At 37.4% G+C, this 25378-nt stretch overlaps 1 protein-coding gene across 9 annotated transcripts in view; it reads right to left on the reverse strand.

Annotated features, from left to right (window-relative positions):
• The window catches only part of RALYL (RALY RNA binding protein like), a 658122-nt gene that overhangs the window by 108489 nt on the left and 524255 nt on the right, over positions 1-25378 (reverse strand). For all 9 annotated transcript variants that reach the window (XM_076005192.1, XM_012774231.3, XM_076005191.1 and 6 more), the window contains one exon: positions 4217-4249. In XM_076005192.1, the coding sequence (XP_075861307.1) occupies positions 4217-4249 (33 nt within the window). The remainder of the gene's footprint in view (positions 1-4216; positions 4250-25378) is intronic.

The raw sequence follows: 25378 nt of genomic DNA on the forward strand, positions 1-25378 counted from the left end.
TGTCCTTTACCATAGGAAACTCAAACGTCACACTGAGGATCTTTGTCTCTCTCTCATCTATATTTTTCATTAAAAAGTTGTAAAAAGTCCTTTTCAAGGCCAGACCGTATTTAAACTAAGTTTTCTATCTTAGAATCTTAATTGAGCTGATCACTCTGTTCTTCCTTTTCTAAATGCAAACTTGATGCCTGTTTTCTTGCAGCTTATTTCCAAAGTCAGAATCTATGATGCCACATGAAAGGAAGCATTTGCCGGCAGTTTTATTAATTGCACTAAAAGGTAATGTTTCAAGGTTGATTAGAGTATCAACCATTTAGTACTTATTTAGCCCCTAAGCTTAAGCTCTGCATTAAAATAAAAGATATTGCTTAACATTTTTTTTGTTAGGTGGGTGATATGGGCAAGAATTTTAGAATTTAAATTTATTTTATACGTTTATTTTATTGATAATAATATAAACATGTATTTAACATTAATATTTATAATTTTAAATATATTTATAATGATTTGAAGTAGAAAATTAGTTATTAACATTTAATAAATAGACATTTATTAAATATTAAGTATTTAAATTATATTATTTACTATTTTAAAATTTAAAATGCAATACTACAATCCCTGCCTTAGGTCTAGAATGACATCAGAATGAATTTTTATGCATCTTAGCACAGGCAGTGTGGCGACAGTGGTGGCACACATGTTGGGGTCATTGCATCTAGCGTGGTCTCTGATGGGTGAACTCCAAGATGGTTCTAGTCTCTACCCTATGCGTTGCAAAACAGGATGGACTGTGGAGAAATTATATTTCAAAGATGTTCTGAGGAGATTCCAACGATGGTAAGTGTCTATAAGAACAACTTGTCTATGTGTGTTTGAAAATGGTGGAGGAGGATGGAGACTTAATGTAGACGGTGCCTCCTAGGCCTGGCTGGTGTGAGAATCGCCTGGGTAGCTTTGGGAAACACTGTATCTATTGACCTTCTCTGGGTGACAAGAACCAGACTCTAGCATGAGTCTTCATGCCTATCTCTAGGTACATTAGAGAGAAAGTACATGAAGTAAGGCAAGAAGTCATAGTGTTTTTTTTTTCACCCCGATGACATTCCTTTATTAATCATTTGCCGGTGCACATGAAGAAAACTTCCTGTGTCATTGTGTAGCTGAAGACCAGACATCTGAAATTTCACTCAACCTCCTTTTACAATTCCCTGATCTTTCTCAATAAGCCAATATTTTCTTTTTTTTAAATATATTTTTTTATTTTTTGCAAATATTTTCTTGTGTGTAACTTTCTTTGACAGTTTTTTCCCCATTGGTATATTCAGATTGAACTTATGTTGTGACACTTTAAAATTTTATTTCCAAATTAGTGTAGCACATTTATCCAGGGAATAATTCGGCTCCCTAATTTGTATTAAGAAGACATGCACACTGAAAATATATCAATATTTATATTTTAAAAATTTAAATGACAATTAGTAGCATTCCTCATTAAATTCTGAAACAGTATCTGTACTCATCTTGCTTGGAGTTCCTTTCATCACAGTTTTTATTGTTTCCTCCATTGTAAAAGCTTCTTTTGATTTCCACATGTAACTCAAAGCGCTGCCTATAAAAATGGAGCATTATTCTTCGAAATATTTTAGAGTCCTCTGATTTACTTTTTAGAGTATTATACATGAATATACCTTCCAGAACTATAAGAATAGCTAACACGTATGCACAATTACTATGTGCAGAACAGTGCTAGATGCTTGATCAAAATTATCTCAGTTAATCTCCCTTCACAAATAAGAACCTGAAGCTTTGGAGTGTAAGTAATTGCCTCAACTGATACAGCTAACTTGTAAGTGTCAGGGCCTCTGAGGGTGAAAGCAAGTTTTTTTTTTTTTTTTTTTTTTTGAGACAGAGTCTCGCTTTGTTGTCCAGGCTAGAGTGAGTGCCGTGGCGTCAGCCTAGCTCACAGCAACCTCAAACTCCTGGGCTCGAGCAATCCTTCTGCCTCAGCCTCCCGAGTAGCTGGGACTACAGGCATGTGCCACCATGCCCAGCTAATTTTTTATATATATATCAGTTGGCCAATTAATTTATTTCTATTTATAGTAGAGACGGGTCTCGCTCTTGCTCAGGCTGGTTTTGAACTCCTGACCTTGAGCAATCCACCCGCCTTGGCCTCCCAGAGAGCTAGGATTACAGGCGTGAGCCACCGCGCCCGGCCTGAAAGCAAGTTTTAGAAGTAGTATACATATTAACAAATGCTTTAAGACCCTGGCAGGCAAAGGACTGAAGTATGCAGTATTTAGCAGTGATTTATTCATGAACATAATTCACACATTTTTATTGAACATAGAACGAAACTTAATGTAAGTGAGGTGTGCAGGGGACAAACTCAATGTTATATACTCATGTGTCAACTGCTACTATGCATTTATTTCCTTTGGCATTTGACTATGGGTTAAAGGTCACAAATTTGAATAATGGTTCTTATACTAGACTTCCTGGTGCTTGGTGGGCTTATATATGTTCATTAATTCACTTTCATCCCATCCTTTTACTGAGGGTAGGAGAGAGATTCATACATACTTTTGGACAATTTTATTTGAAATCATTTTCTTGAAGGGAAATGGAAAAATTCAACTATAAATTAAAATATCCATTCAGCAGAACCATTTGGGTTGCATGTTTCACCCCACTTTAAGATATATATAAAGAACAGCAATATGTTATTAGTGCCATGCCAATTTCCCCACTTTGAGCATTTGCTGAGTTATACATCATTCTTTCTCGGAAAGTTTTTCTCAGGGAAAAACTGAGCGCTAAACTCCTGATAAGTTTCAAACAAAGATTACTTAGGGTCTGCCCTTGTTAAACAGAGGCATGCAATAAAAAATGGATTTCATCTCAAAGTAGTCAGGAGAACAGGAAAGGCTGCAGAGAAACTGCAGTAAGTGAGGCATGAAGAGAAGCTATTTCAGCCCCCTTGACTTGAGGGCAGATACATATGCATTCAAAATAAAAGATTTCTTTGGGTTTGGAGATTTTTAACAATAGGAGCTGATGATCAATGGAGGAAAAGAAAGCATGCTTTAATGATTTTTTTTGGGTCAGACCAACTTGACCTTTCATTTTTCATGAAGTCTTCCAATAAATGCATATACTCCGTTTTTCTATTCCACCTTTCCTAACAATTATTTTGATTTTCATGATTCAAATGGCTTTCTGAAATGCTATTATGAGGAATAGAAAAGAATGGGGAACCATGTTGCTCAGTGAGTGCTAGAAATATTCAAGGGAACAAAATAATAAAAGAAAACTCATCTGACCATTTAAAAATCTAACCCAATCCCATGTTTCTGGTCAGTAAGCACAAATATTGTGGCTGCCTATATGTGATTTTTTTTTTCCTCATCAAATATAGCATGATTTTCTGAAAGCTAGAGATCACATCTTCTAATACTTCTGACACTTTACAACATTCACCATAATACCAAGCATGCAAAAACTCCTTCATAAGACATTTTAATACATTTGTCAATGGACTACTTGACAGATCAGATGCAAACAATGCTGCTTCTTATTCATTAGGTACAAATGCCTGAAAATAGTACACATGTATACTTGTCAACAACATATTATACTTAAGACATGTATTGGGACTCAGAAAGGTACCCATCAGAGGAGGCAAGCATTAGTCTTACCTAAATCTGCCTCGGGGTTCCTCAGCTTTGTGTGTAGAGAAGCAGCCAATGCCAGTGAATTGTAGAAATAAAAGTGAAATGAAAGAGGAGAAGAGACAGATATAGATTGTGAAGACAGATTTACAGAAGGCAGGTGAAGAGGCACTGAGTAGATTGAAAAGAAATAGAGTACAAAAGTTGGTAGACAGACTAGAGATAGTGAACTTATGGCTTAGAGGAACTTTCAAGACCAATCTGAGCCTATCTTTACATGATGAGAATACGGATAATCACTGTGTACCCGGTTTAGCTCTTCTGGAAGATACAGGATTTCATGTACATTTATTAGCTGAGTTTCTGAGGTCACAATATAGCCTCGGGAATATTTAGTTAAGTCCTTTTAAAACATAGATAGTAATGTAGCATGCAATGATGTTTATGATTTTGAATATGGGCTTAAATGACTGGAAATGCCATTTCAGAAGCCCTTTTTAATTTGAACTAAAAACTTAATATGTAAAACATTTGGACATACTTACCCAACAGACAGGAAAGGCTCCTTTGATTCAAGTCTATGAAAAAACATGAATATTTTATTTTAATATAACAATTTACTGCACATTCAAAAATTGCTTTTACATGAACCTGACAGAATTATTATACTGGTTTGTATGAAAATGCATAATTTAGCACCAGTAAAAAGCTATAAATAATATATTAAGACCTAATCTGGACTAATTCAAATTCTGGCTGGATTAATGCAGAGGCTAGTAAAATGAGAGTGCCTTGCAATGGGAACATAGCATTTAAATGAAACATTAAGATGATAATAGTGTTAGTCTAATTCTGATTTGCACTGTCCATTTCTACTCATTTATTTTATTCATGGTAATTTGTAGAAGTTTCTACATATTTATTTGTGGTTGTTGTAATAATGAAGAAATGTTTAATGTACTTGGTTACATATTAGCTGAATAATTCATTTCGAGGGTAAATATTGTGTGATGAAGCAATATATCATACATAGTTATAAACTGGCAGTAGCACCTCTTAGGGTGTGGGGTAGTGTCAGTTCACAGATTAGGGTCTATCTGCCTCCTCTCTGTCTCCTAAGAACTGTGTATTTTCTGTACCTTCTAACATATCAAAATGAAAGTCCAATCCTGGAGGTTCTGGTTAGTTACGACAACTTGAGAAAGCCATTAAAAAAAAACTTCTGTCGCTTATTTTCCTCATTCTAAAATGAGCCAGGATTACTACTAGTGAATTTTCTCTTTTTTTTTTTTTTTTTTTTTTTTTGAGACAGAGTCTAGCTTTCTTGCCTAGGCTAGAGTGAGTGCCGTGGCGTCAGCCTAGCTCACAGCAACCTCAAACTCCTGGGCTCAAGCGATCCTCCTGCCTCAGCCTCCCGAGTAGCTGGGACTACAGGCACGAGCCACCATGCCCGGCTGATTTTTATATTACATATATATTAGTTGGCCAATTAATTTCTTTCTATTTTTATGGTAGAGACGGGGTCTCGCTCAGGCTGGTTTTGAACTCCTGACCTTGAGCAATCCGCCCGCCTAGGCCTCCCAGAGTGCTAGGATTACAGGCGTAAGTCACCGTGCCCGGCCCTCATTTTATAAATTAACTTTTTATTCATTACAAAATGTCAATAAATCAGAAAAGGATCCACTTCTAAATATTTCCTAATTAATAATTAAGGAAACCCTTTGATAATTGTGTATTGGCCACATTACTTTCATCATAGGTCTCTTAAGATACAGATATGTATGAAATATAGGCAAATAAAGATATTTGCAACTAAATCCTGTTGTTTACAATTTTTAAGAAGCTTTCATATTTTAGCTTATTTCATTTATATATAAATAGTTGTATGAAATGGTAGGGCATTTAATTTGGCAACAAACATTTACTGAGTACCAGCTGACTACTTCTGCATATTGAAGTGGACAATTGAAATGATTGCCTTAGAATTAGACTAAAAGGTTTACTTTTATTTGAATCTAAACAATGAAGACAATGATTACTTTTTTTATCTCCATTTCATTCTGTGTATGTAAAATGATAACTTGTTAGAAATATGTCTTGGTGCACTTCTAGGCAGAACTGACATGAGACTCTGCTACCTGCCATGCTGCCTTGGGGAGATGACTATGACAGGAAGGTGACTCTTTTAGGGAGCAAGTGGCCTAGGAATTCCCCTGGACAGCTACAGGTATAGATGAAGCAGATAAAACTAATACACAGTGCTAAGTGTTTGGAGGAGTATATCTATGTGAACTTTCCTTTTCTGAATTCCAGTATTATTTATATCTTTACCTCTAGATACATTGCCTTATTATGTTTATTTATTTTTCTCATATGTTTGTGATACAGATAAGCAAACAGAACTGGGGGGGGAGCTGAAGATAAATAACGAAAAATATTTAGGTATATTTGCTTTATAAGACATGACCAACGCCAAGTGAGCAAAAGGAAATCAGCTTGAAGAAATGAGAGGAATTCTACATAAAATGATAGCAGGGACTGCTTACTTATTTGGACAATAAACATCATGACGATACCATTTTCACCTTTATCTGATAACACTTTAAACATATATAACACGTGGGCTTTAATGAGGTCCCTTCTCTCTGCATCTGCCAATAACGTCAGCCTAACATCTATCAGACTTCAGTGTGTGTGTGTGTGTGATTTGCTTGTGTGAAGTGTTGCCCTCCAGCCTGGTAAGTTCCCCCGTTCTCCACTCCCTACACTGTCTCCTTGTCTCTCACTGCTGTGTGCTTCTTAGTGACACTGAATAAGATAGGGAGAGCATTTACAAACATTTTATATCTTTTTCCTCTCTTTCAGCCTCCACATCTCATTAATTACCAAGTCCTGTCAATTTTTCCTTTGTGACTCTCCCATTCCCACCTGTGCTCCATTCCCAGGCCAGTTCTCACTACTTACTCCAGCCTCCAAAGAGACCCAACTTTACACACTGCTCGCACACCAAGCTTCCTTCCATGCCGCTGCTCCTGCCGTTTAAGAACTGCATTGTACCGCTTTCCTTAAGAGTATCACATAAACAAATAGAATAGAAGCAAAGCCCACCACTTTTGCCTTTCCCTCTGCAATTACCAAAGTGCTGACTTCAGACTGCGTTTGAAGTAGTATTGATTGATTGAGTTTTTTTTTTTTTTTTTTCTGAAGGTTTCAGACAAGCAGCTGTTGGATTGGAGCGTATAGGACGTATGTTGTCCCACTGACTCCAGTAGTTCATATGGGTAGTCTGACTCGCTAGTTAGTTGACTCCTTCTTTTCTTACTACTTCATTCAACACTGCAATGATTTCCTTCCGAATGCTAAATAGAAGACTTCAGAGGAGCAAAGTTTGCAAAATGATGCTAGGTTGAGAGTTCTGACTGATGTTCTAGAGATCAAGGATTTGCAAACTCTGGCCTGCAGGCCAAACCCTGCTGGCCATCTGATTGTGTATGGCCCCATGCTAAGAATGGTTTTGATATTTTTAAATGGTTAGAGAATATCAAAAGAAGACTACTATTGTGTGATGCATTAAAATTGCATGAAATTCAAATTTCAGTGTCCCTAAATAAAGCTTACTGGAACACAGCCATGTTGCCTCATTTACATATTGTTTAAGGCTGCTTCTGTGCTGCAGCAAGTTGAATATTTGTGGCAGAGAGTGTATGTCCACAATCCTAAAATATTTACTTTATAGCTTTTACAGAAAAAGTGTGCCAACATGTGAGATATTAATATAGTTATCTTGTTGGAAGAAACTGGAAACAATCTCTCAAAATAAGCGTTCTTTACTTTTAATACACATCATCAAGCAATTTTAATTACTTTTAATCCATATCATCAAGCAATTCTCCCATATTAAGAAATTCTGAATAATATTATTTGTTTTCTCTACATCACCATTTCAGCCTCTGACCCTACTGATATATTCCCCTAAAATGCTGTTTTTATGTCACCATATTTCTTGACAATTTAAAAAACTATAAGATGGTACTCAAACTTTTAAGCTTTTCACAACCATGCCTGCATCAGTTTTCCACGTTACTCTTTACCACTTCTCCTACTAAACCTTTACTCTAGGAGAATTATTCATTTTTGTCAAGACATATCTAGGTTAGCTTTGCTTTGGTGCATTTTGAGTTATTCTATACCAGAATACTGTCCTTTCCTTTTTTCCCCCTATGCACGATCTATTTATCTTTTAAATTTATCTCAATCTAACTCCTTCATAAAGCCAATCCTGACACCTTCATCTTACAGGCAGAAGCCTGACTCTGAGCTAATCCTTATTATCTTCATCACTATGACTTACTATCAGAACGATAGTCTCCAATTAAAAAGCAAACTGAGAGTCTCGTTAAGAATGGTAAAGATATTAAACCTGTACTCTGCTTAGACGAGAGAGTCCCAGCAGTTCTGTGTCAAGCCTCTTGGTGTGTCCAGAGGGGAGGTTGCTGCTGCTGCTGCTCTATGAACTGAGCAAAACGGAAACATTGTTGCTCATAGATCACCTTAAACCACAGAAGACAAGTCCGAGGTCCCAGGACTCTCCAGAGTATGTTCCGTGGTGAAGTGGAGCAGGAAATCTTGGTGGGGAGCCACTCAGGCCATCCTACCTTGTCTCTCATCTGCAAAATGAGGCTGCACTGCAGAGGAAAGTGAAGGATGCTGTGTTTTGTAACCTACTGCTCAGTCACAGTTCATTACGTTCGGTCAGCTTCCCTAGCCTTGAGATGATTCAGACATTCTGAATAACCTCATTTTTCTCAATTATATAGCAAGTCTCATGCCTAACTCAAGAGGCTGTTAGGAAGAACATGAGATTATGTCTTTTGAGCATCTAGCACAGTTCCTGGCACAGAGTGGATCCTGATGCTCACAACTATGCCAAAGACAGGTTGATAACTCTAAAGGCTGAAAATGCTTGAATGTATGAAAAGCTTATTTTAGTAACTTTAGCCTGAAAAGTGAAAAAATGTAAAAGAAGAAAATGACTAAGAGAAATATACCTTTGAAGAAAATTGTTTTTATCAATTTAGTCCTTAGAAACAGATGATCGCATTATGATATGCCTAGAGAGAACTTTTCTAAAATTTTTTATAAGGCCATTGTTTCTTGAAGAAAGGGTTTAATTTGATTTTTATCCTTCCTAAGATTTACTTTTCCCGTGAAATAGGTACAAAATTTAGTAATACTTTATTCAAGACCCACCAGAATTGAGATAAAATAGAATATAAAATGAAGATTGATATTTGGGGCTAAAGGAACTATAATGCTTCATATTTAACAAAAAGTAAACTATATTTACTAAATTATTATTATACCAAATGTTTATAAATACGAATTTACTTAAACATCTTGATACCTTCTGAGATAGTTCCCATTTTACAGGTGAGGAAACTGAGACCGAAAGATACTATGTACCTTGGCCAAGGTCATACAGCCAGTGAATGGTTGAGCCAGGATTTGAATTCAGGCAGTTTGGCTCCAAAATTCCTACGCTCCTGTCTCCCAGGGTATGCTGCATCTTATTTCTCTATTTTGTTGGCTTTGTTTTGTTTACATGTGCCTTAAGGCATTGTCACATTGTTTCTCTTTATAATTCTGCACTCTGCTGAAAATCTCATCTGGTTTTAAAAGTTTGCATGCTGGGGATTCTGAAACATGTCTCTAGCATCGTTCTATTTATGACACATGGCTATAGCTGTCCACCAAATATCTCTAATTGTAGGTGCCTCTAACCTAACATGGCTCAGACTAAATTTACTGTCTTCCTTCTTCATCCTATTCTTCCTTGTATTTCTCTAGCTTGAAACACTCAGCCACTGAGGTGACCAAACTAGAAAGATTAGAGTCAATCTCATTAATTTCTTTCCAACAACATTTGCTTTCAGCAGGTCCTTCTGCTTCTGTTTTTTCTGTTGCCAAAAGCCCCCTTCATTCCATACTTACCTCTCAGTTCTTATTTTCACAGTTCAAGTGGTCATCATGTTTTATGTGGGCTATTATTGTTATCGCCTCAATGGCCTTTCTTCTTTAGTATTTCTTTGGAATAGCCATAGCTACTAGCATAGCTATCTTTGTAAGATACAAATGTAACCATGTAATTCCCCTCATTACAAATCTCTGACCGTTTGTTCTAGGAAGTACTAATATTTTCTCATAAGGCATAATGTGTTGGTTAGGAGCGCTTTGAAACTGTTCTCAAAGTGAGTACCCTGTAACACAACTATGGGGTATTAAAAATTGCTAGTGTAATTGTTAAGCTCTCCACTAAGACTGAACACTCCTGGAAGGTACGAACTCATTGTATTTCAAGTACCTACAATCATGCCCACTTCCTTGGAGGTTCTCAGTAATGATTTTGCTGGATGAACTTCCCCTGCCTTGCTTCCCTAGCTCTCCTCCCATTCTTTGTCTACACTGTAGAGTTCAAACCCCTTTATATAACTGAAAGTTCATTAACAATCTGGTTCCAGTGTACCTTCATAGCTTTTGTTCTTCATTGCAGCCCTGGGGTGGGGAACCTGTGGCCTAAGGCTGTAGGTAGTCTTCTAGGTCCTTAAGTGTGGCCTTTTGATTAAATCCAAATTTTACAGAACATATCCTTTTATGTTCTGGATTAAAAAAAGGAGTGCAGCAGAGAAGGACGAAGCTTTTCTTGCCTCCTTTGGTGCTTGAAAAAGAACAATCTTGAAATCAGAAGGCTGCAGGTTCCCCAACCCCGCCTGAGCCAACTGCTCACTGTCTGGGTGGCATCTTGCTTTCTCACGTCTTGCCTTTTCCTCTGTGCTTTGGCACATACTGCTTTCTCAGAAATGATTTCAAAAGTTTTTGAGAGACTACTGCTTTGTAATGAATCCAATATATCTTATGAGAATGTTTACATTTATAGAATTTGGTAGTTTAAATTACTAAGCAGCAATATTGTTTACTAATATCTAATCTACTCTTTCTAACAATGACAACCCAAGCCCTGATCTACGTTTAAGATATATGTGCCAAAGGGCTTAAGGACACAGGTTCTAGCATCAGATTTCCTGACTCTAGCATCTCTGGCTACGCCGCCTTGGAGAAGTAAGGCACTTTTCTTTGTGCCTCAATTATCTCGTCTGTAAAATGGAGGTAATAATAACCTAATTCATAGAGCTGTTGTGAAAAAGAATAAGGAAATAAAAGCACACATTAGATAACTATATAACTAGATAACTTAAATAAGTGAATAGATAATGCATAATAAATTAGTAACCCTCATAGTTATTACTATTTTTTTTAATCCCTGAGTCCTTTGATCCCTGCTCCTCTATTGATGGCTAGTTAACAGAAATAGAGAGTGCATGTTGGAGAAGAGGTTAGTGTAGCAGTTATATATTAACCTCCACCTGGCTTGACACCCAGCACATAGCAGATGCTCCTCAAATGTTTACTGACTAACCAAATCTGAGCCTAGATCTATGCTGCCAGCCTTCAATCTGTTCCTGTAGGATGGAAATCAATAAGGAAGAGAAGATTTCTCTCTCAAAGTAGCTCTTTTGTGCTTCATTCAAACCAGAAAAGAGCAGGAATTGAGGAGGGTTAACATTCTCTGATACAGATCAGAGTCGATTTACAAGCCAGAGCTAATGTCCAAATCTAGTGATGTATGAAATTTAGTTTGTTAACCCTTTACAAATAAAATAATCTCTTAAAAGGGAGTGGAGGGCCTCTTTTTTTATTGCATACTTTTTTCTCAAAAAGAATTTTCATATGCATTTCAAAAAGTGTGTTAAAGACAAGTATGAGTGCAAATATTTTACAAAGAAAAGAACAGTGTGTCTGGATCCTATCTGACCCCACCACCCTTCTCCAAATTCTGAAAGAGTCTAATAATTATCACAAAAGCCAGAGCTTACTATGTAACAGTGACTGTGCCAAGCCCTCTAACACATGTAATTTTGACAACAGCAGCTGAGAAAACTAAAATTCAGAAAAACCATATAATTTCCTTAAAGTCACACAGGGCTATGATTTGAATGTCCCCTCCAAAATTTATGTTGGAATTTAGTTGCTATTGTGATGCTATTAAGAAGTGGGACCTGTAAGAGACAATCAAGTCATGAGGACTTCACCCTTATGTTAATGAATTATTAATAATAATTCCATTGTCTTGGGAGTTGCTTCATTATTGTAGAAGTTTGATCCTCTTTTTCTCTCTCTGTTTTGCATACATTTCCTCACCTTGAGATGCCTTTCACCATGTTATGATGCAGTAATAAGTCCCTCACCATATGATGGCCCTTGATCTTGGACTTTCCAGGTTCCAGAACCATGAGCCAAATAAACTTAAATTCTTTATAACTCTCAAGTCTGCGGTATTCTGTGATAGCAGCAAAAATGGACTAAGACATACAGCACAGTGATGAAATCTGAATTTAATCACAGGCCTGACTCCAAAGTCTGTGTTCTTAGCCACTCACTGCTCTATAGTATATGAAAGGCTAAAGAACACAATAGATGCCACCCTGGCTGGACCTTTTATCTGGTTCCACACTGGGTATGATGGTGGCCCAGGTCATTGTGAGTTATTCCTTACCTACCTGCTTGTTATTTATGGAATATTTGACACACTATTTATTTTATAAATAACTTACTATATTTCTTAAGGATTATAGGGATCTTGTTTTGATATTTAAAATTTAGTCTACATCTCATCATTAACCATTTCTAATCTAAACACAGCCACCTGACATTTTCAACATTCCACGCGTCCTTCTGAATTAAACAGGCATTTTTTCAAGGTAAGTGAGTAAATGTGAGCAACAGATGATGACTGATCAAAGATAAGCACTTGCCAACCGATTCTCAGATGTCTTCTTACTGAATATTTTGCATATTAAAATATAACACAATTCTATCAATATGCTTAAAAAGTCATTTATTACTGAAGGATTTTAAAAAAGAGTCTTCTTTGTGTAATAGGGACAGGATATTCATGGGTAACTGCAGGTGAATTCTTTGAGATTCACTAAAAATCAAAATCTACCTGTGGCACTTATTCTCTTAGTTATTCTCTTCCTGTCACTTTAACAGAAAACAAAACAAAAGAATCCAATAATTATTATAAAAGCCGGAATTTATGATTTAGCAGTGACTATGCCAAGCCCTCTAACACATGTAATTTTGATAATAGCCAATGAGAAAGCTGAAATTCAGAAAAACCAAATAATTTTCTCAAAGTCACACAGTGCTATGATAGAAAGTCCCCTCCAAAACTTATGTTGGAATTTAATTGCCATTATGATGGTATTAAGAAGTGGAATCCATAAGAGGTAATTAGGTCATGAGGACTTCATCCTTATAATAATGAGTTACTATTAATAATGCCATAATCTTGGGAGGGGGTTCATTATTGCAAGAGTCTGACTCTCTGCTAGTTAACCAGGGTCTGAATGCCTAGGAGACACATTTTTGGGGTCTGGTGTGGGGAACAAGAAGCTTGCTGGGAAGGAGCTTCCTTGGTGCATAGCATGGGAAGAAGAGCTTGCCCTGTACTGGCACTGACTTCCTCACCTCCATCTGCTCACAGAAGTCTGAGTATACCTTGTCAGCCAGCACCTTTGGTTGAATAAGAAGGAGCCCAGGATACTGGTGGTCAGCATGTGCTGACCCAAAGCAGACGCGCACAGTGCACTCTCATGTCAACCGCATCCCTTGTTCAGCTCTGGCTCCCTATAAGGCTGTTGTTTGTGATAGAAACACAAGGAATATCCTAAGTGTAGCCTTTTGTAGAGTCCTGTCAGCATTGAAAACTTTGTGGCAAAGCACGGCTCTGGGTGAGACTGTGATGGGACAGTCTGAGGTGGCTGAGGGTGGGAACAATCATTCCCTTAAAAGCTTATGTGATCCCAAGCTGAGAGGTCAAATAAGTTTTAATTTTCATGTCAACTCTGGACTAATTGATGGTAGCTGCCGGGAAGAATGTGTTGTCAAGAATTCTAAAACCTACTCAGGCCTCAGGGTATAAGAGGGCTGTAATTAACCTATGTCTGCCACAGGAATAAGAGGAAAAGAATGATGTCCAAATATATATTTACCAACTTTGCGCTAATGAAAACTACAGAAATTTGCTCTAAGCTACAAAAGAAATAAAGAGGTATAAAGTCTACAGTAGAACTTACATTTGTAGACATATATATGTATATGTCAATGTATACAAATAGTGTAAACAAATGAAGTCTATTCAGTGCCTCATGTGATAGCCAATATTTGAAATCTGTCACAGTATTTTAAGCATTTGAACATATTTAATCCTCATAGCCTTTCTGTGTAGTTGGTTATTATTTTCACCTCTATTTTATATATGACAAAACTGAGGCAGAAAGAGATTGATTAACTTTCCCAGGACCTTAAAGCTAGAAAGTCATAGAACAGGATGATATCTCAGGCAGTCTGAGAAAGACCCTGAATCTTAATATCATAGTGTATTTGTACTACTTTCCTATATGTTATTTGTTGACCATTAGAGGAGCATCAAATTCATCTACAATGCGGAGGAGAGCCAAGTTCCTTCAATCCTATGGTGGGATTTTTCTAAAATGGATTTGATTTCTCTGGAGTAAAAAGCAGCTTTCTTCTATATTTTCTGTGATACCTTTTTAAGGGGCTTTCATGCCTGATTGAAATCTCCGCTTAGGGCAATCATCGGGACTCTTTGTAAGTTCCGTCACCACCATTAACTCCAGGGACAGGTTAATGGATGGCTTTGGTGTCAATGAGGAATCTCAGTGGAAGTTTTGACACAGTCATGACTTTTGCCACATTGGAAATTGAGGCTGCAAGGCTCATCTCCCCTGAAAAGCCTGTAATGTTCTTTCATAACTCTACTGGGAGGATTGAGCTATAGCAAGAGAAATGGAGGTGAAGGATAAAGAAGAACCTCCCGGCAAGAAAGATCATTAACCGTTGGCAGATTCTCCTGGGAGACTTGAATTGTTTTCCCCAACAGCTTCTGGGGCAGCAGCAGGGATGGTGCCAGTAGATATTTGGCCAAGACAGAGTGTGGGGTCTTACCCTTTCTTCAATAGGATTCTAGGATTAACCTCCTGGCACCTCACATTGGAAGAGAGTGCACACAACTCTGTAGATGTTTCTATTAAACTAAGAAAAATGATTTTCTGAAAAGAAACACTCTCAAACTAAATTATTTTCAGGTAGCAAGATTTGCTCATCTCAGTTCCAAACCCATGTAGTAAAAGGAAGTAAATTAAAGAAAAACTAGCAAGTGGCTGCTCAGCTGTCTCTTTCAATTGTCTTATTTAGTTGCTTGCTAATGGCTGTTAAATGCTACAGAGAAACTCTGCACCTGTCAAGAGTGCAGACTGGGGAAGCAGGTAATCAGTCACAGTTATCCAGTTTCAGATCTCCATCCTCACTCCTGCTCTTTGCAGGAAGCAGATGCCATTTATCTTTTTTTCTCTACTTTAAGATGAAGATATCAGAGTCAATACTATGCAGTCTTTTGACTGCTAATCAAAATAAGTTGTGTGGAGTATAAATGGTGCTAAATGACATAACCTGTAGATGCTCAGGGTCTGGTCTAGTAGGTTGGGGTGAGCAGTTGACTTGTGTATTTCTGTGCCTCTCCCCTCTGAACCCTCATCCACTGTGCACTCTTCCCCTGTGCCCCACATGCTCACACACCTTCAGGTTCCAGCTTCACCTCACCCCCTCCCCTTCCTTCTCTTAGTAAACCAATTGAAATTCACACAGACTAAGTTGTAGCTAATGTATGATATTGGCTTGGGGGAACAACAACTCATTTTTGTGTGTGTTTTGCTTAGTTGTGTTTCTGCCCTCTTCCCACACAGTGGTCTGGTGGATTAATCTCTTGTCTGAGTTCTTGTCTGGGTAACCTCAATCCCTCTCTGCTCCAAATTCTCTCCCCAATCTTTGCTCTCTGAAGGAATTAAATCCTGGCACTTAGTTTTTGAATTTAATGGTCTTAACTGCCACATGCTGACAAAATTGTGTGATGCCAGTCATTTGCCTGGATTATTCAATACTACCTGCTCAAGAATTGTGTTGGAAGCTCCAACTGACTGGTAGGGCTGTGTTTTGGCTTCATGTTAGAGTCCTTCTCACTCTGTGGCTATCTTACATGCATGTTGGTGTATAATTCTAGGTCCCATCCTCTCCTGGGCTGTTCCCTGAGTTAACTGTGCAGGATAAAGGCACAACCCCAAACCTGATGGACACAAAGTCTTGTTTGTTTTTTTTTTTGTCAAAGTCTCTAGGAGCCTCTACGATGCTGAGTCCAATGGTGAATTGTTAGTTAACATGAACTTTAAGGAGCATTTGATCCAACCGTTTACTTTTTACTGAAAACATTTTCTTTTCTGGACTTCAAACCAATCTGCCTAACTACCTTACTAGTCGTGTTTTCCTAGTCACCTTTGCTGGTGACTTAAATCGTGATAGTGTTCTAGAGCTCAGTCCCTGGAATTCTCTTTTCTATCTTTATTTACCTCTTGCTGTTCTCACCAGTCTTGTGTCTTTAAATACCATGCATATGCTGATAACTCACTATGTGCACATCCAGTCAGACCTCTTCCCTGAACTCCAGACTGGATAGTCAATTGCTTACCTGACAGCTTCACTTACCACTCACCTTGGCCTACTCTAACCTCTCCCGTGGGGGATCTTCCCCATCTCACTTCATCGCAACTTCATACATCCAGTTGCCCAGTCCAAAAACCTTGGACACATCTCTGGTAGATAGTCTGGCCATAATCAGTTTCTTCCCTCCACCCATTCAGATGTGGAGTCTATATTCTGTCCTTGTGATTTTCTCTCATAAAAAGAATGTGGCAGCTGTGATATTCTGGAATTTTCAACCCAGTTTAGTGTCCATGTAAAATCTCTGAGTACTTTGAGAGCACCATAATGTGCCCCTGCCTAAGTTAACCACATGGAGATACCACGAGAAGAAAGAGGCTCAGGCACCACAGCTGTCTATGCCAATGTCAGCTTAGGTACCAGATATGTAAGTGCTGAAATTGTCTCAGACATCGTGTAGAGCAGAACTGTTCAGCTGAACCCAGCCAGATTGCTGAATATGATAAAAATTTTTTTTAAAAGTTAGTAAATTTTGTCACCCAGCAGTAGATAATGAAAACAACATCCTCGACTCTGTTTTTTCTCTCAATGTCTATACTCAATCTGCCAATAATATTCTTGGCTCTACCCTCAAAATATATCTGTAATATAACCACTTTTATTTTTCATCTCAGCTGCTACAGTTTCATCCGTGTCACTGTAATCTCTTGCCAGATTTTCCGTGTTCTACCTTTTCTCCTTCACAACCTATTGTCAACATAAAGCTAACGTGACCCTTCAAAATGGAAGTTCTGTCACAGTACTCCTCTGTTGAAAACCTTCCAAAGGCTCTGTATTTCACTTAGAATACTTCAAAGGCCAGACTACTTCAAAGGCCTATGAGACTTTACATCATTTGGTGCCCCCATTTATATCTCTGCCATTATCCGCTCACCTCCTCCTGGCCTCTGGGTTTGACTCTGCTCCAGAAACATTTATCTTATTTTTTTTAAAAAACACATGAGTGTGCTTCTGCCATAGGGCTTTTAGCTAGCTGGTCCTTCTACCTAGAATCTTTTCCCCAGGGATCACCTTACCTGTCCCTCACCTCCTTCATAGCTGCTCAAACTATACCTTCTGAGGTAGGCTTTCACTGACCACCCTGTGAAAAACTGCAACAATTCTCACCACTGTACTCCCAGTCCTTCTTTCTAACTTCATTTTTTTGTTCTATTAAATCTACTACCTTCTAACATAATGATTAATTGGTTTGTTTTTCTTTAGTTTTAGCAACCTCACTACATTGTGTTAACTGATGTATTATCCTGAGCGCCCAGAAAAATTCCTGGTAGGTGCTCAATAATTAAGTAATAAATAAATGTCTAACTTACAGCAAATTTGTGTTTCCTTGTCCCCCACTAGATCCACCGAGAGTCTCTAATATAGGCTGAATTTGGTCAGTTGTCCCTGAGCGAGCCCAGTGAGTAGAAACTGAGAGAGAAGTCATCTTTGTAAGCTTGAGATCGTGTGACTCACTGAAAATTGCTGGGATCAGAAATTCTCTTGCCAGCCTTCACTGTTCCTAAATAAACCCTCAGAGCCTACCCTATATGAAGTATTTATTTTGTCCTTCATATTTCTCACCACTCATTTGGTCTGTCCCTAAAATTCAGCTCTGTTTTGGTTGCTAAGTCCTAATGGCGCCATCCCATGATCTCTCATGAACACCAGCACACTGGATTGCCTGGCTGAGTTACCCTGCTTAAGTCAGTGCCCCAGGGCTGGAGCTTTGTCCTAGATCTTGGCCAAAGGACTTGTAACCCATTAATGACAATGATAGCAACTCTCTCCAACCAGACTGGGTATAGATTGTCCATAACTGCTTGCCCACATTGTGCTTCACCTACCTACAAGGCTAGTCTTTCTTGCTTTTATTTCTTCAGCTTTACATTTTAAAAAATAAAATGTTTCTTTTTCAGTTAAAAATGAATGTCTAATATTACTTCTTTTATAATATCTTTTTGATTTCTGTGCCAAAGTCCCAACTTTTCTACACTCAATTTAGATTATATTTTCAAATCCTGGTCATTTAATATTTCTTTTCTCAACTCTCTAAACATGAGATTGGATATACTGAGTTAGAGTATTAAAGAGAAAAAAATGAGAAAAAGATAGTCTTCAGCAAATCAAAAAATTAGAAGTTACAATTCTATTTGACTTCTTCTAGAATTTTCACAGTATCATAATAGTGTCTTCACCACTGACATTGTGGGTGGTTTTAGTAAGAATAAGATTTTAGAAAACCTATAACAGTTGCTAAGCGATTCAACTCAAATTGCTATTTCACACACGATTATCTGTATTTTGTGGGTCATCCTCTATTTCCTTTTCAAACTTAGCTTTCAGTTGGCGTATCACATTCTGAAAAAGTGCATTCCGATACATTTACTGTGCTCGTTACCACTGGTGCCCTGTACTGACATGTTCTCTCTGGTAAGAGTTAGGAACACATCACCTCTCTCCTCTTTTTCTTTCATGACCCATGCTCTGCATACCGAGGCTGCAACCTGGGCTTTATTCTGTCATTATTTGTAGCTCACCCACACTATGCTCTTTCAAAGCAGCAACAACAGCAGCAGCAGCAGCAGCAGCAGCAATAAAGTAGCTGAATTACAGCTTTAAATACAACAAGGGGCAGTTATTGTGAGCCAGGTACCATTTTCTTATTACTGGCTCACTTATCTATAGTCAGAAGAACTGCCATCACCATGCATTCCTGATTACTTATTTTATTGCAGCATGGAAGGGCTCAAATCTTTTGACTTTTTGTTTTGGAAGACTAGATGACTTCAGTAGCTCTCCTCCTGCACCCTGCTCCCTGCCCTTCCCTCTGCACTCGGAGCTCCTCATCCTGTGGGCACTGACTGACTGACAGGCTGTGGTCGGCAGTTAGCTCTGGCAGTAATGTCTCCACACAGGGCTGCTGGACCGCACCGAACTGTGAGACTAATGTTAATGAAGTTGCCCTTTTAGAAAATTAACTTTTCTAATACCCATGGTGACTAAAGGAGTCTAGTTCTAAAGATGAAGGGCTGTATCTATTTAACTGACTTTGCCCAACTGACTATTGGGCAAACTGACTATCTATTTTATTTAACTGACTTTGCCCAAGCGCACACACACACACACACACACACACACACACACACACACACCCCTTCATTGTTGCCTGCAGGAGTCGTTTTATACAATGTTTATAATTTACCACTGAAAAAAGCTGATTTTTAAATATATCTCCCTTTTCGGTTATAAAATTCTCCTTAAAGAAGATTTGCATTAGGTATTAAATTTATTAAAAAAATCATCTCTACTCCCACCTTGTAAAGACAATTAGAGTTATTACTTTGCTCTATTTTTTTTCTCTGCATGTACTTTATTTGTTAAGTAGTTTTGGTCATGATGTTTATACAATTTTTTTCTCTAATTAAATGCTAAATCCTTTTCCATGTCATTATGAACACTTTGTGAACATTTATCTAGTAGATGCTTAATATTTTGGCTATGTTAGATTATTCACTATTATACATAAAACTGCAAAGAGCAACTTGAGAATAATTTCATATTTTTTTACATTTTAAAAATATTTAGGATTATCTACTTAGATACACCTTAAAAGATGGAATTAGTCAAAAGATATGGATATCCTTTTTAAGACACTGCATAAAGTTCGAAGGAAGAAAGAAATAAACTGGATAATGAAGAACAAATACCTGACTTTAGCCTCTGGATTACAAAGTAAACAGCAGAATACCAGAATGTTAGAAATAGGAATAAACTAAGAAATGGTTTAATTGTACTCCTTCATTTCACTTTGAGAAAACCGGGCTTAAAAGAGGTTGAATTTCTTATCACTTAGTTTGTTGGATAGGTAGTAGCAGATGTATGATTTGGTTTACAGATTTCCAGACTTCCGATCCACTGCTTGTTTTAATGACCACTGAAATTTTCAGGACTGAGTGAGAATAGGAGCTATTTCAAACAAATATGAAAACACAAACTATGTGGCATATCAGTTTCATTTGTCATGTAATAGGCTTATGTTGTCCTTTGATTCTCCCATACAGTAAACATAAGCAAAATAGATGTCAACTCTCAGAATTGTAAGCAGATCCCTGAGTATGCTGATATTTTACAATACTGATAAGAATACATTATCAGTCACATTATCATTCCACTGGAAGGAAATTTTGAAAGTTTAATAGTTAATTAATTTCCAGAAGAATGAATTGTTGTGTGAAGCATTCATCATATGTGGTCAACTGATAATCTAGTGAGACTATGTTGACTTTTTGCCCTCTTCTATCTAGACATCGAAAATAGAGACATTTCTAGCTTCACTTCCAGTGCTTATAACACAATCAGAAATACTCTCAGAAAGACACCAAACAGTTTATGTAATTTTTACAAGGAAATTGTGGATTATTTTGTAATTAACATATTTAAAGCCAATCAAAGCTAAAAAAACCCCTATAAACCACTTTCCTACTATGCAGAACTTGCTCATAACATATAAAAAACATCTTCCTATAACCTAACATCTTTTAGTTTATAATTTATCATAAGTATTTTCAAACTTTAATTGGCCAGGGGAAATTACAGTTTAATGAAGATAGTAAAATTAGTTAATTTTGTAAAATGATTTTATGTGGCTAAAAAAAAAATCACCCAATTTGTAAGAGTGAGACAAGATGTAGCAGAGGAAAAAGGACTGTTTGGTTTTTTTGTTAATCCAATTGCATCCATGAATATTGTCAATAATCATTTCTTCTTTTCTCCTCTCCTCATTTTGTATGGGTTTAAACATTTTTCATCATTTTGACAATTTTCTTGTTATTATTTATTTCAGTTGTTAGCAGATAAGGTCAGTCTGTTCCTACAGCATCACTGAATGTTCACTGCTATAGGAAAAGCCCTGGACTGTTTGGGTTGCAGGTGCTTAGAGGAGCAATCAGGGCTCTAACTGCTAGAGAAGGGGCATAAAAGAGGAATTTCCCATCAATCTCCACAAGCCAGTAGTTAGCTAGCGCTCTCAACTGTACTATTTTAAATAAAAATGAGACAAAACCCTAAAATCTTAAAATTAAAAGAAGAAAAATATGGTATGATTTTAGAACTGGAGGCAGGAAACCTGAGCCTCAGCCCTAACTCTGGAACTTCTTGGCTGGCTCTCACCCTTTCTGAACCTTGATTGTCTTTATTCTGCTGTTAGGGACAAATACACATTAAAAATAAGAGGTTTATAGAAACTTAACCACACAAGGAATCAGCATAAGAACGCTAGAATTGATGAGAGCTCAATAAAATGATGAAAGAAATAAGAGGTTTAATTTTCCCTGTTGAAAATAAGGGGAGAGATCTCCCTCCATTCTTTTTGATTTGAGCATTTACTTTAGAAAACTGTTCACTGTAAAGCTAATTTTTCCTCTTTTCGAAATGTATATAATATATACAAATCCTTTTAAAGCCTAGATTGGCATTTTGTCAGCTGCGGGCTTTAAGACACAGGGACGTCTTTCTCATGGATCTGGGAACCATCCCTTTGAAATGTAAGCATCAAGGGAGACAGATCCCTAACAGCCAGTTTTTGTGGGAGAGGTCAGAGCTACTCCAAATTATAAAATTACCTTCTGTCATAAGGACAAAAGAAGTTTGTTTTTCTTTTGGGTAAAGTCAATTAGCTGGCATACATAGGTCATCCCAATTACCAGGTAAAGTTAAGATGAACTATCTGTGACAAATGGTGCTTTCAAGTTTTTTTTTTTTTTTTTCTTGAGGACTAGTTATTGCTTGTCCTGAAGACACTTACGTAATAGGTTGCATGTGTCTGTCTATATCAAAGGGTGAGATTTCTTTCTGTCTTCAATCTCTTAGAAGGTTGCCTATGACATGCAGAACATTCTGGTTTAGTGCTTATTCAATAGTATAAGTGTTTTCTTTCTCTAGTTACCTTTGTGGAGAGGATTTCTGGGTTGGGAAAAAGATTTCGTTTTAATTATATTTTCCCAACAGGATGATGAAAGGGTAGCACTCTAACATTAAAGATATTTTATTCTTTAATTTGATTCAATTGGAGATAGATATTTAGACACATTTCAATTTCTTTCATAGTCTTGTGGAGTGGGAAAAATATCCTGGGATATTGAAGAAATGGTAGATTGAGAATGTGGAGGTGATATGAGCCCTTGGTGAGCAATAAAAGAATGAGGTAATTCTAAAAATGTTTTAAAAACTGACTTGCGAATTTAACTTACTTTAGAAGCTCAAGGCCCTAAGTCCTCTACCAAAGATGACCCTCGAACGAGAAGCAGGTCACTGGATACAAAGACAATGGAGATCACCAGCAGAATGATGTCAACAAATGAAATCAACACTGACAATGAAAACACTACAACTTTGGAAGTGTTTAGAATACCCTTTGGAAGATAGAACCGACAAAGCGTCTTTATTCCAGGCAATATGAGATGCACACCTTCCTCCTAAGCGGTGGGAGAGACTGGTGGTGTTACTATCCATGATCTAACCTCAACATCATGTCATACAAACCAAGAAGAACACAGAGTGAGATGCAAGGAGCATATAGCATAAAAGGCCATAACATGGGTCCTTCTAATTAGGAGACCTTTGGTTCAGCAGAAAACCCTGTTTATGTATACGTGAAAGAAAGCAACTATTTCATGACAGGCTACAGCTCTTAATGTGTAGTAAATCAACAGCTAGAAGAAATCAGTTGCATGTCTTCATTTGCACCTGCCAACTGTAAAGATGACAGCAAATTTCAGTTTTCTCATGCTAGGTTTACCATGCCTTTTCCACTTCTCCCCACCCCAAAGGAGGAGTGTTATTAAGATCAACTGGTCACTGTTGGAAACGTTTGCAGACATCCAAACATGATATTTTTCTTCTAGTCCTTGTGTCTGAGTGGACAAGCCAAACAAAAGGTCAGCTCACTCTTGCTTCCTGTCTCCTCTAAGTATGTAGCCATGTTGGTAATTTGAAATCAGACCATACAACTGACTCTGTAGATTCAGCTGTATGGAGCACTACTCTTAGAACTTCATAGGATGATAAATTTGTCACAGGGTGTCTCAAGATGATAAATTGCCTTGGGAGAAACAAAAAGGAATCCTGTGTGGCTTATTCTACTGCAGTTTATCCTTTGCTTTTACAGGGAGACTTCATAAGAAAAATGCCATCAGTTTTGAAATATTTATGTGTGTGTATGTGTGTGTGTGTTGTGTAAATGCTACTTAGGGTGCTACTTGCTATGCTATTTAGATAATTTCATATAAAGGCCTATGCAATAAGTTTCTGTCAGAGGATAGAGCGAGAAAAAAGTAGATTCTTCCAACATATTCATGTACTTTGTTTTACCGCATGCTTACATAGATTATCATCATGCTCCCCTTTTTGCCTTGACTTGCTCCCAAGTAATACCTTGTCATTCATAAGTTTTCTAGCGTAATTAAACTTTTGCCTGATCCTACCTACCCCCCCCTCCCTCAATTCCCACCTAATTCTTGGCTCATGTTACTTTCCTCTTTTAAAAACTGGCTGCATGGTTTTGCTTCTTTTGATTTTTATAATAAACTACCTCAAATCAGACAGATAAAACTATAGTTTTTCAAACAACCTGAAGGCTAGCAACATAAATTACAAAGGTCTTAGAGATGAATTCTCTATATTTATGTCTCCCTCTATGCCTACCCTATTCTTTCCATATGCAATAAGATATTCATGGATATTCATGCACTAAAAGCAAAACATAAAACTGCAAACAGGCCATTCTTTAACCTAGTAGAGAGAATTGCCTGCAGCAGAACAATTTTAATGGGTATTGTGTCAGCACTTTTTTGAACATTTTAAATGAAAAGGTCTATAAGTTATATTTGCTTAGTATTAAAATATGAGGGACCTACTATAAGTAAAATTAATCTTTAAAAAAAAACTCTTCTTTTTAAAGAAGTTATAGGAAACATTAACCTGTTTAGTTGATGGTGAGAAGTTTAGCAACACCACCATAGCTAAACACTCATTTAAAATAACCTCCTAAAATACTTTATTATAGACTTTTTCTTTGAATAATCCTTGAATAATGAGGATAACTAAAATTTGTGAAGTATCTCTACTAGTTCCAGGCTCCTTAATTCATCATATTTCAGGAGACATTTATATCTTCCTTTCCGCAGCCAAAGAAACTGAGGAGCAAGAGATGGAGTTCAAACCACTGGCAAAGCTGTGGTTGTTTTAGGTGCTAGGCCTAACACTTTTACTACCAAACAAACTCATGTAAAACATTTTCACAATTTTAAACCTTCAATAAAGTGAATTTTGGGGACCTTTTCTGGTACAAAAGCATTTCAACATTCATTTGGGGACTCTGAATTAGAGAGAACTCACCCTCAATTACCCAGATATTTAGACATTCAGTTTTGAGTTTTAGAAGTATCTGCTTTTTCTGTGCATTTTTCTTGTAGATATTGGCAATGACATGTCAGTTATTTGGTCGCATAGGAAAGACTGGGTCGGGAGCAAAGAGAGACTGCAGTTGCTACACGGACCCAGCAGCAGCATACTTTCAAAATCAACCAAGTAGGCATGTCAGGACATGGGCTTGTGTCCGTTTCAGAAGGACAGGATGTATCAGTATGGGGAATAGGAAAAAATGTTTCCCTCTCTCCCTCACACTCCACTTAGTAATCAGACAGTCCATTCCTAGATGGTTTCTGGACCCACCTGGCTAGGCAGGTGAAATGGAAGGAAGCCTTTGGCCAGTGCAAAAGGAGGCATTGACACCACAAGTATTCTGAAAGTGAATGTGTATTATCTTTGAAGTTATAAGAGGAGACAGAAAATAAACAAAATGATCAATATTCAGTTGGTAAACATTTCTCAACAAACAGTGCAAGTCAGTGCAGTGAAGACATCCAGTGTGCTTTTCCTCCATACTGATTTTGCTATTTGGCATTAACTGAAATCAGCTTCCATTATTTTCATTTCTATTGTCAAGATTCTAGGGGGCATTTTGGGCCACTTGA

This window comes from Microcebus murinus, chromosome 7 (genome assembly GCF_040939455.1).
Source record: "Microcebus murinus isolate Inina chromosome 7, M.murinus_Inina_mat1.0, whole genome shotgun sequence".
NCBI classification, from domain to species: Eukaryota; Metazoa; Chordata; class Mammalia; order Primates; family Cheirogaleidae; genus Microcebus; species Microcebus murinus.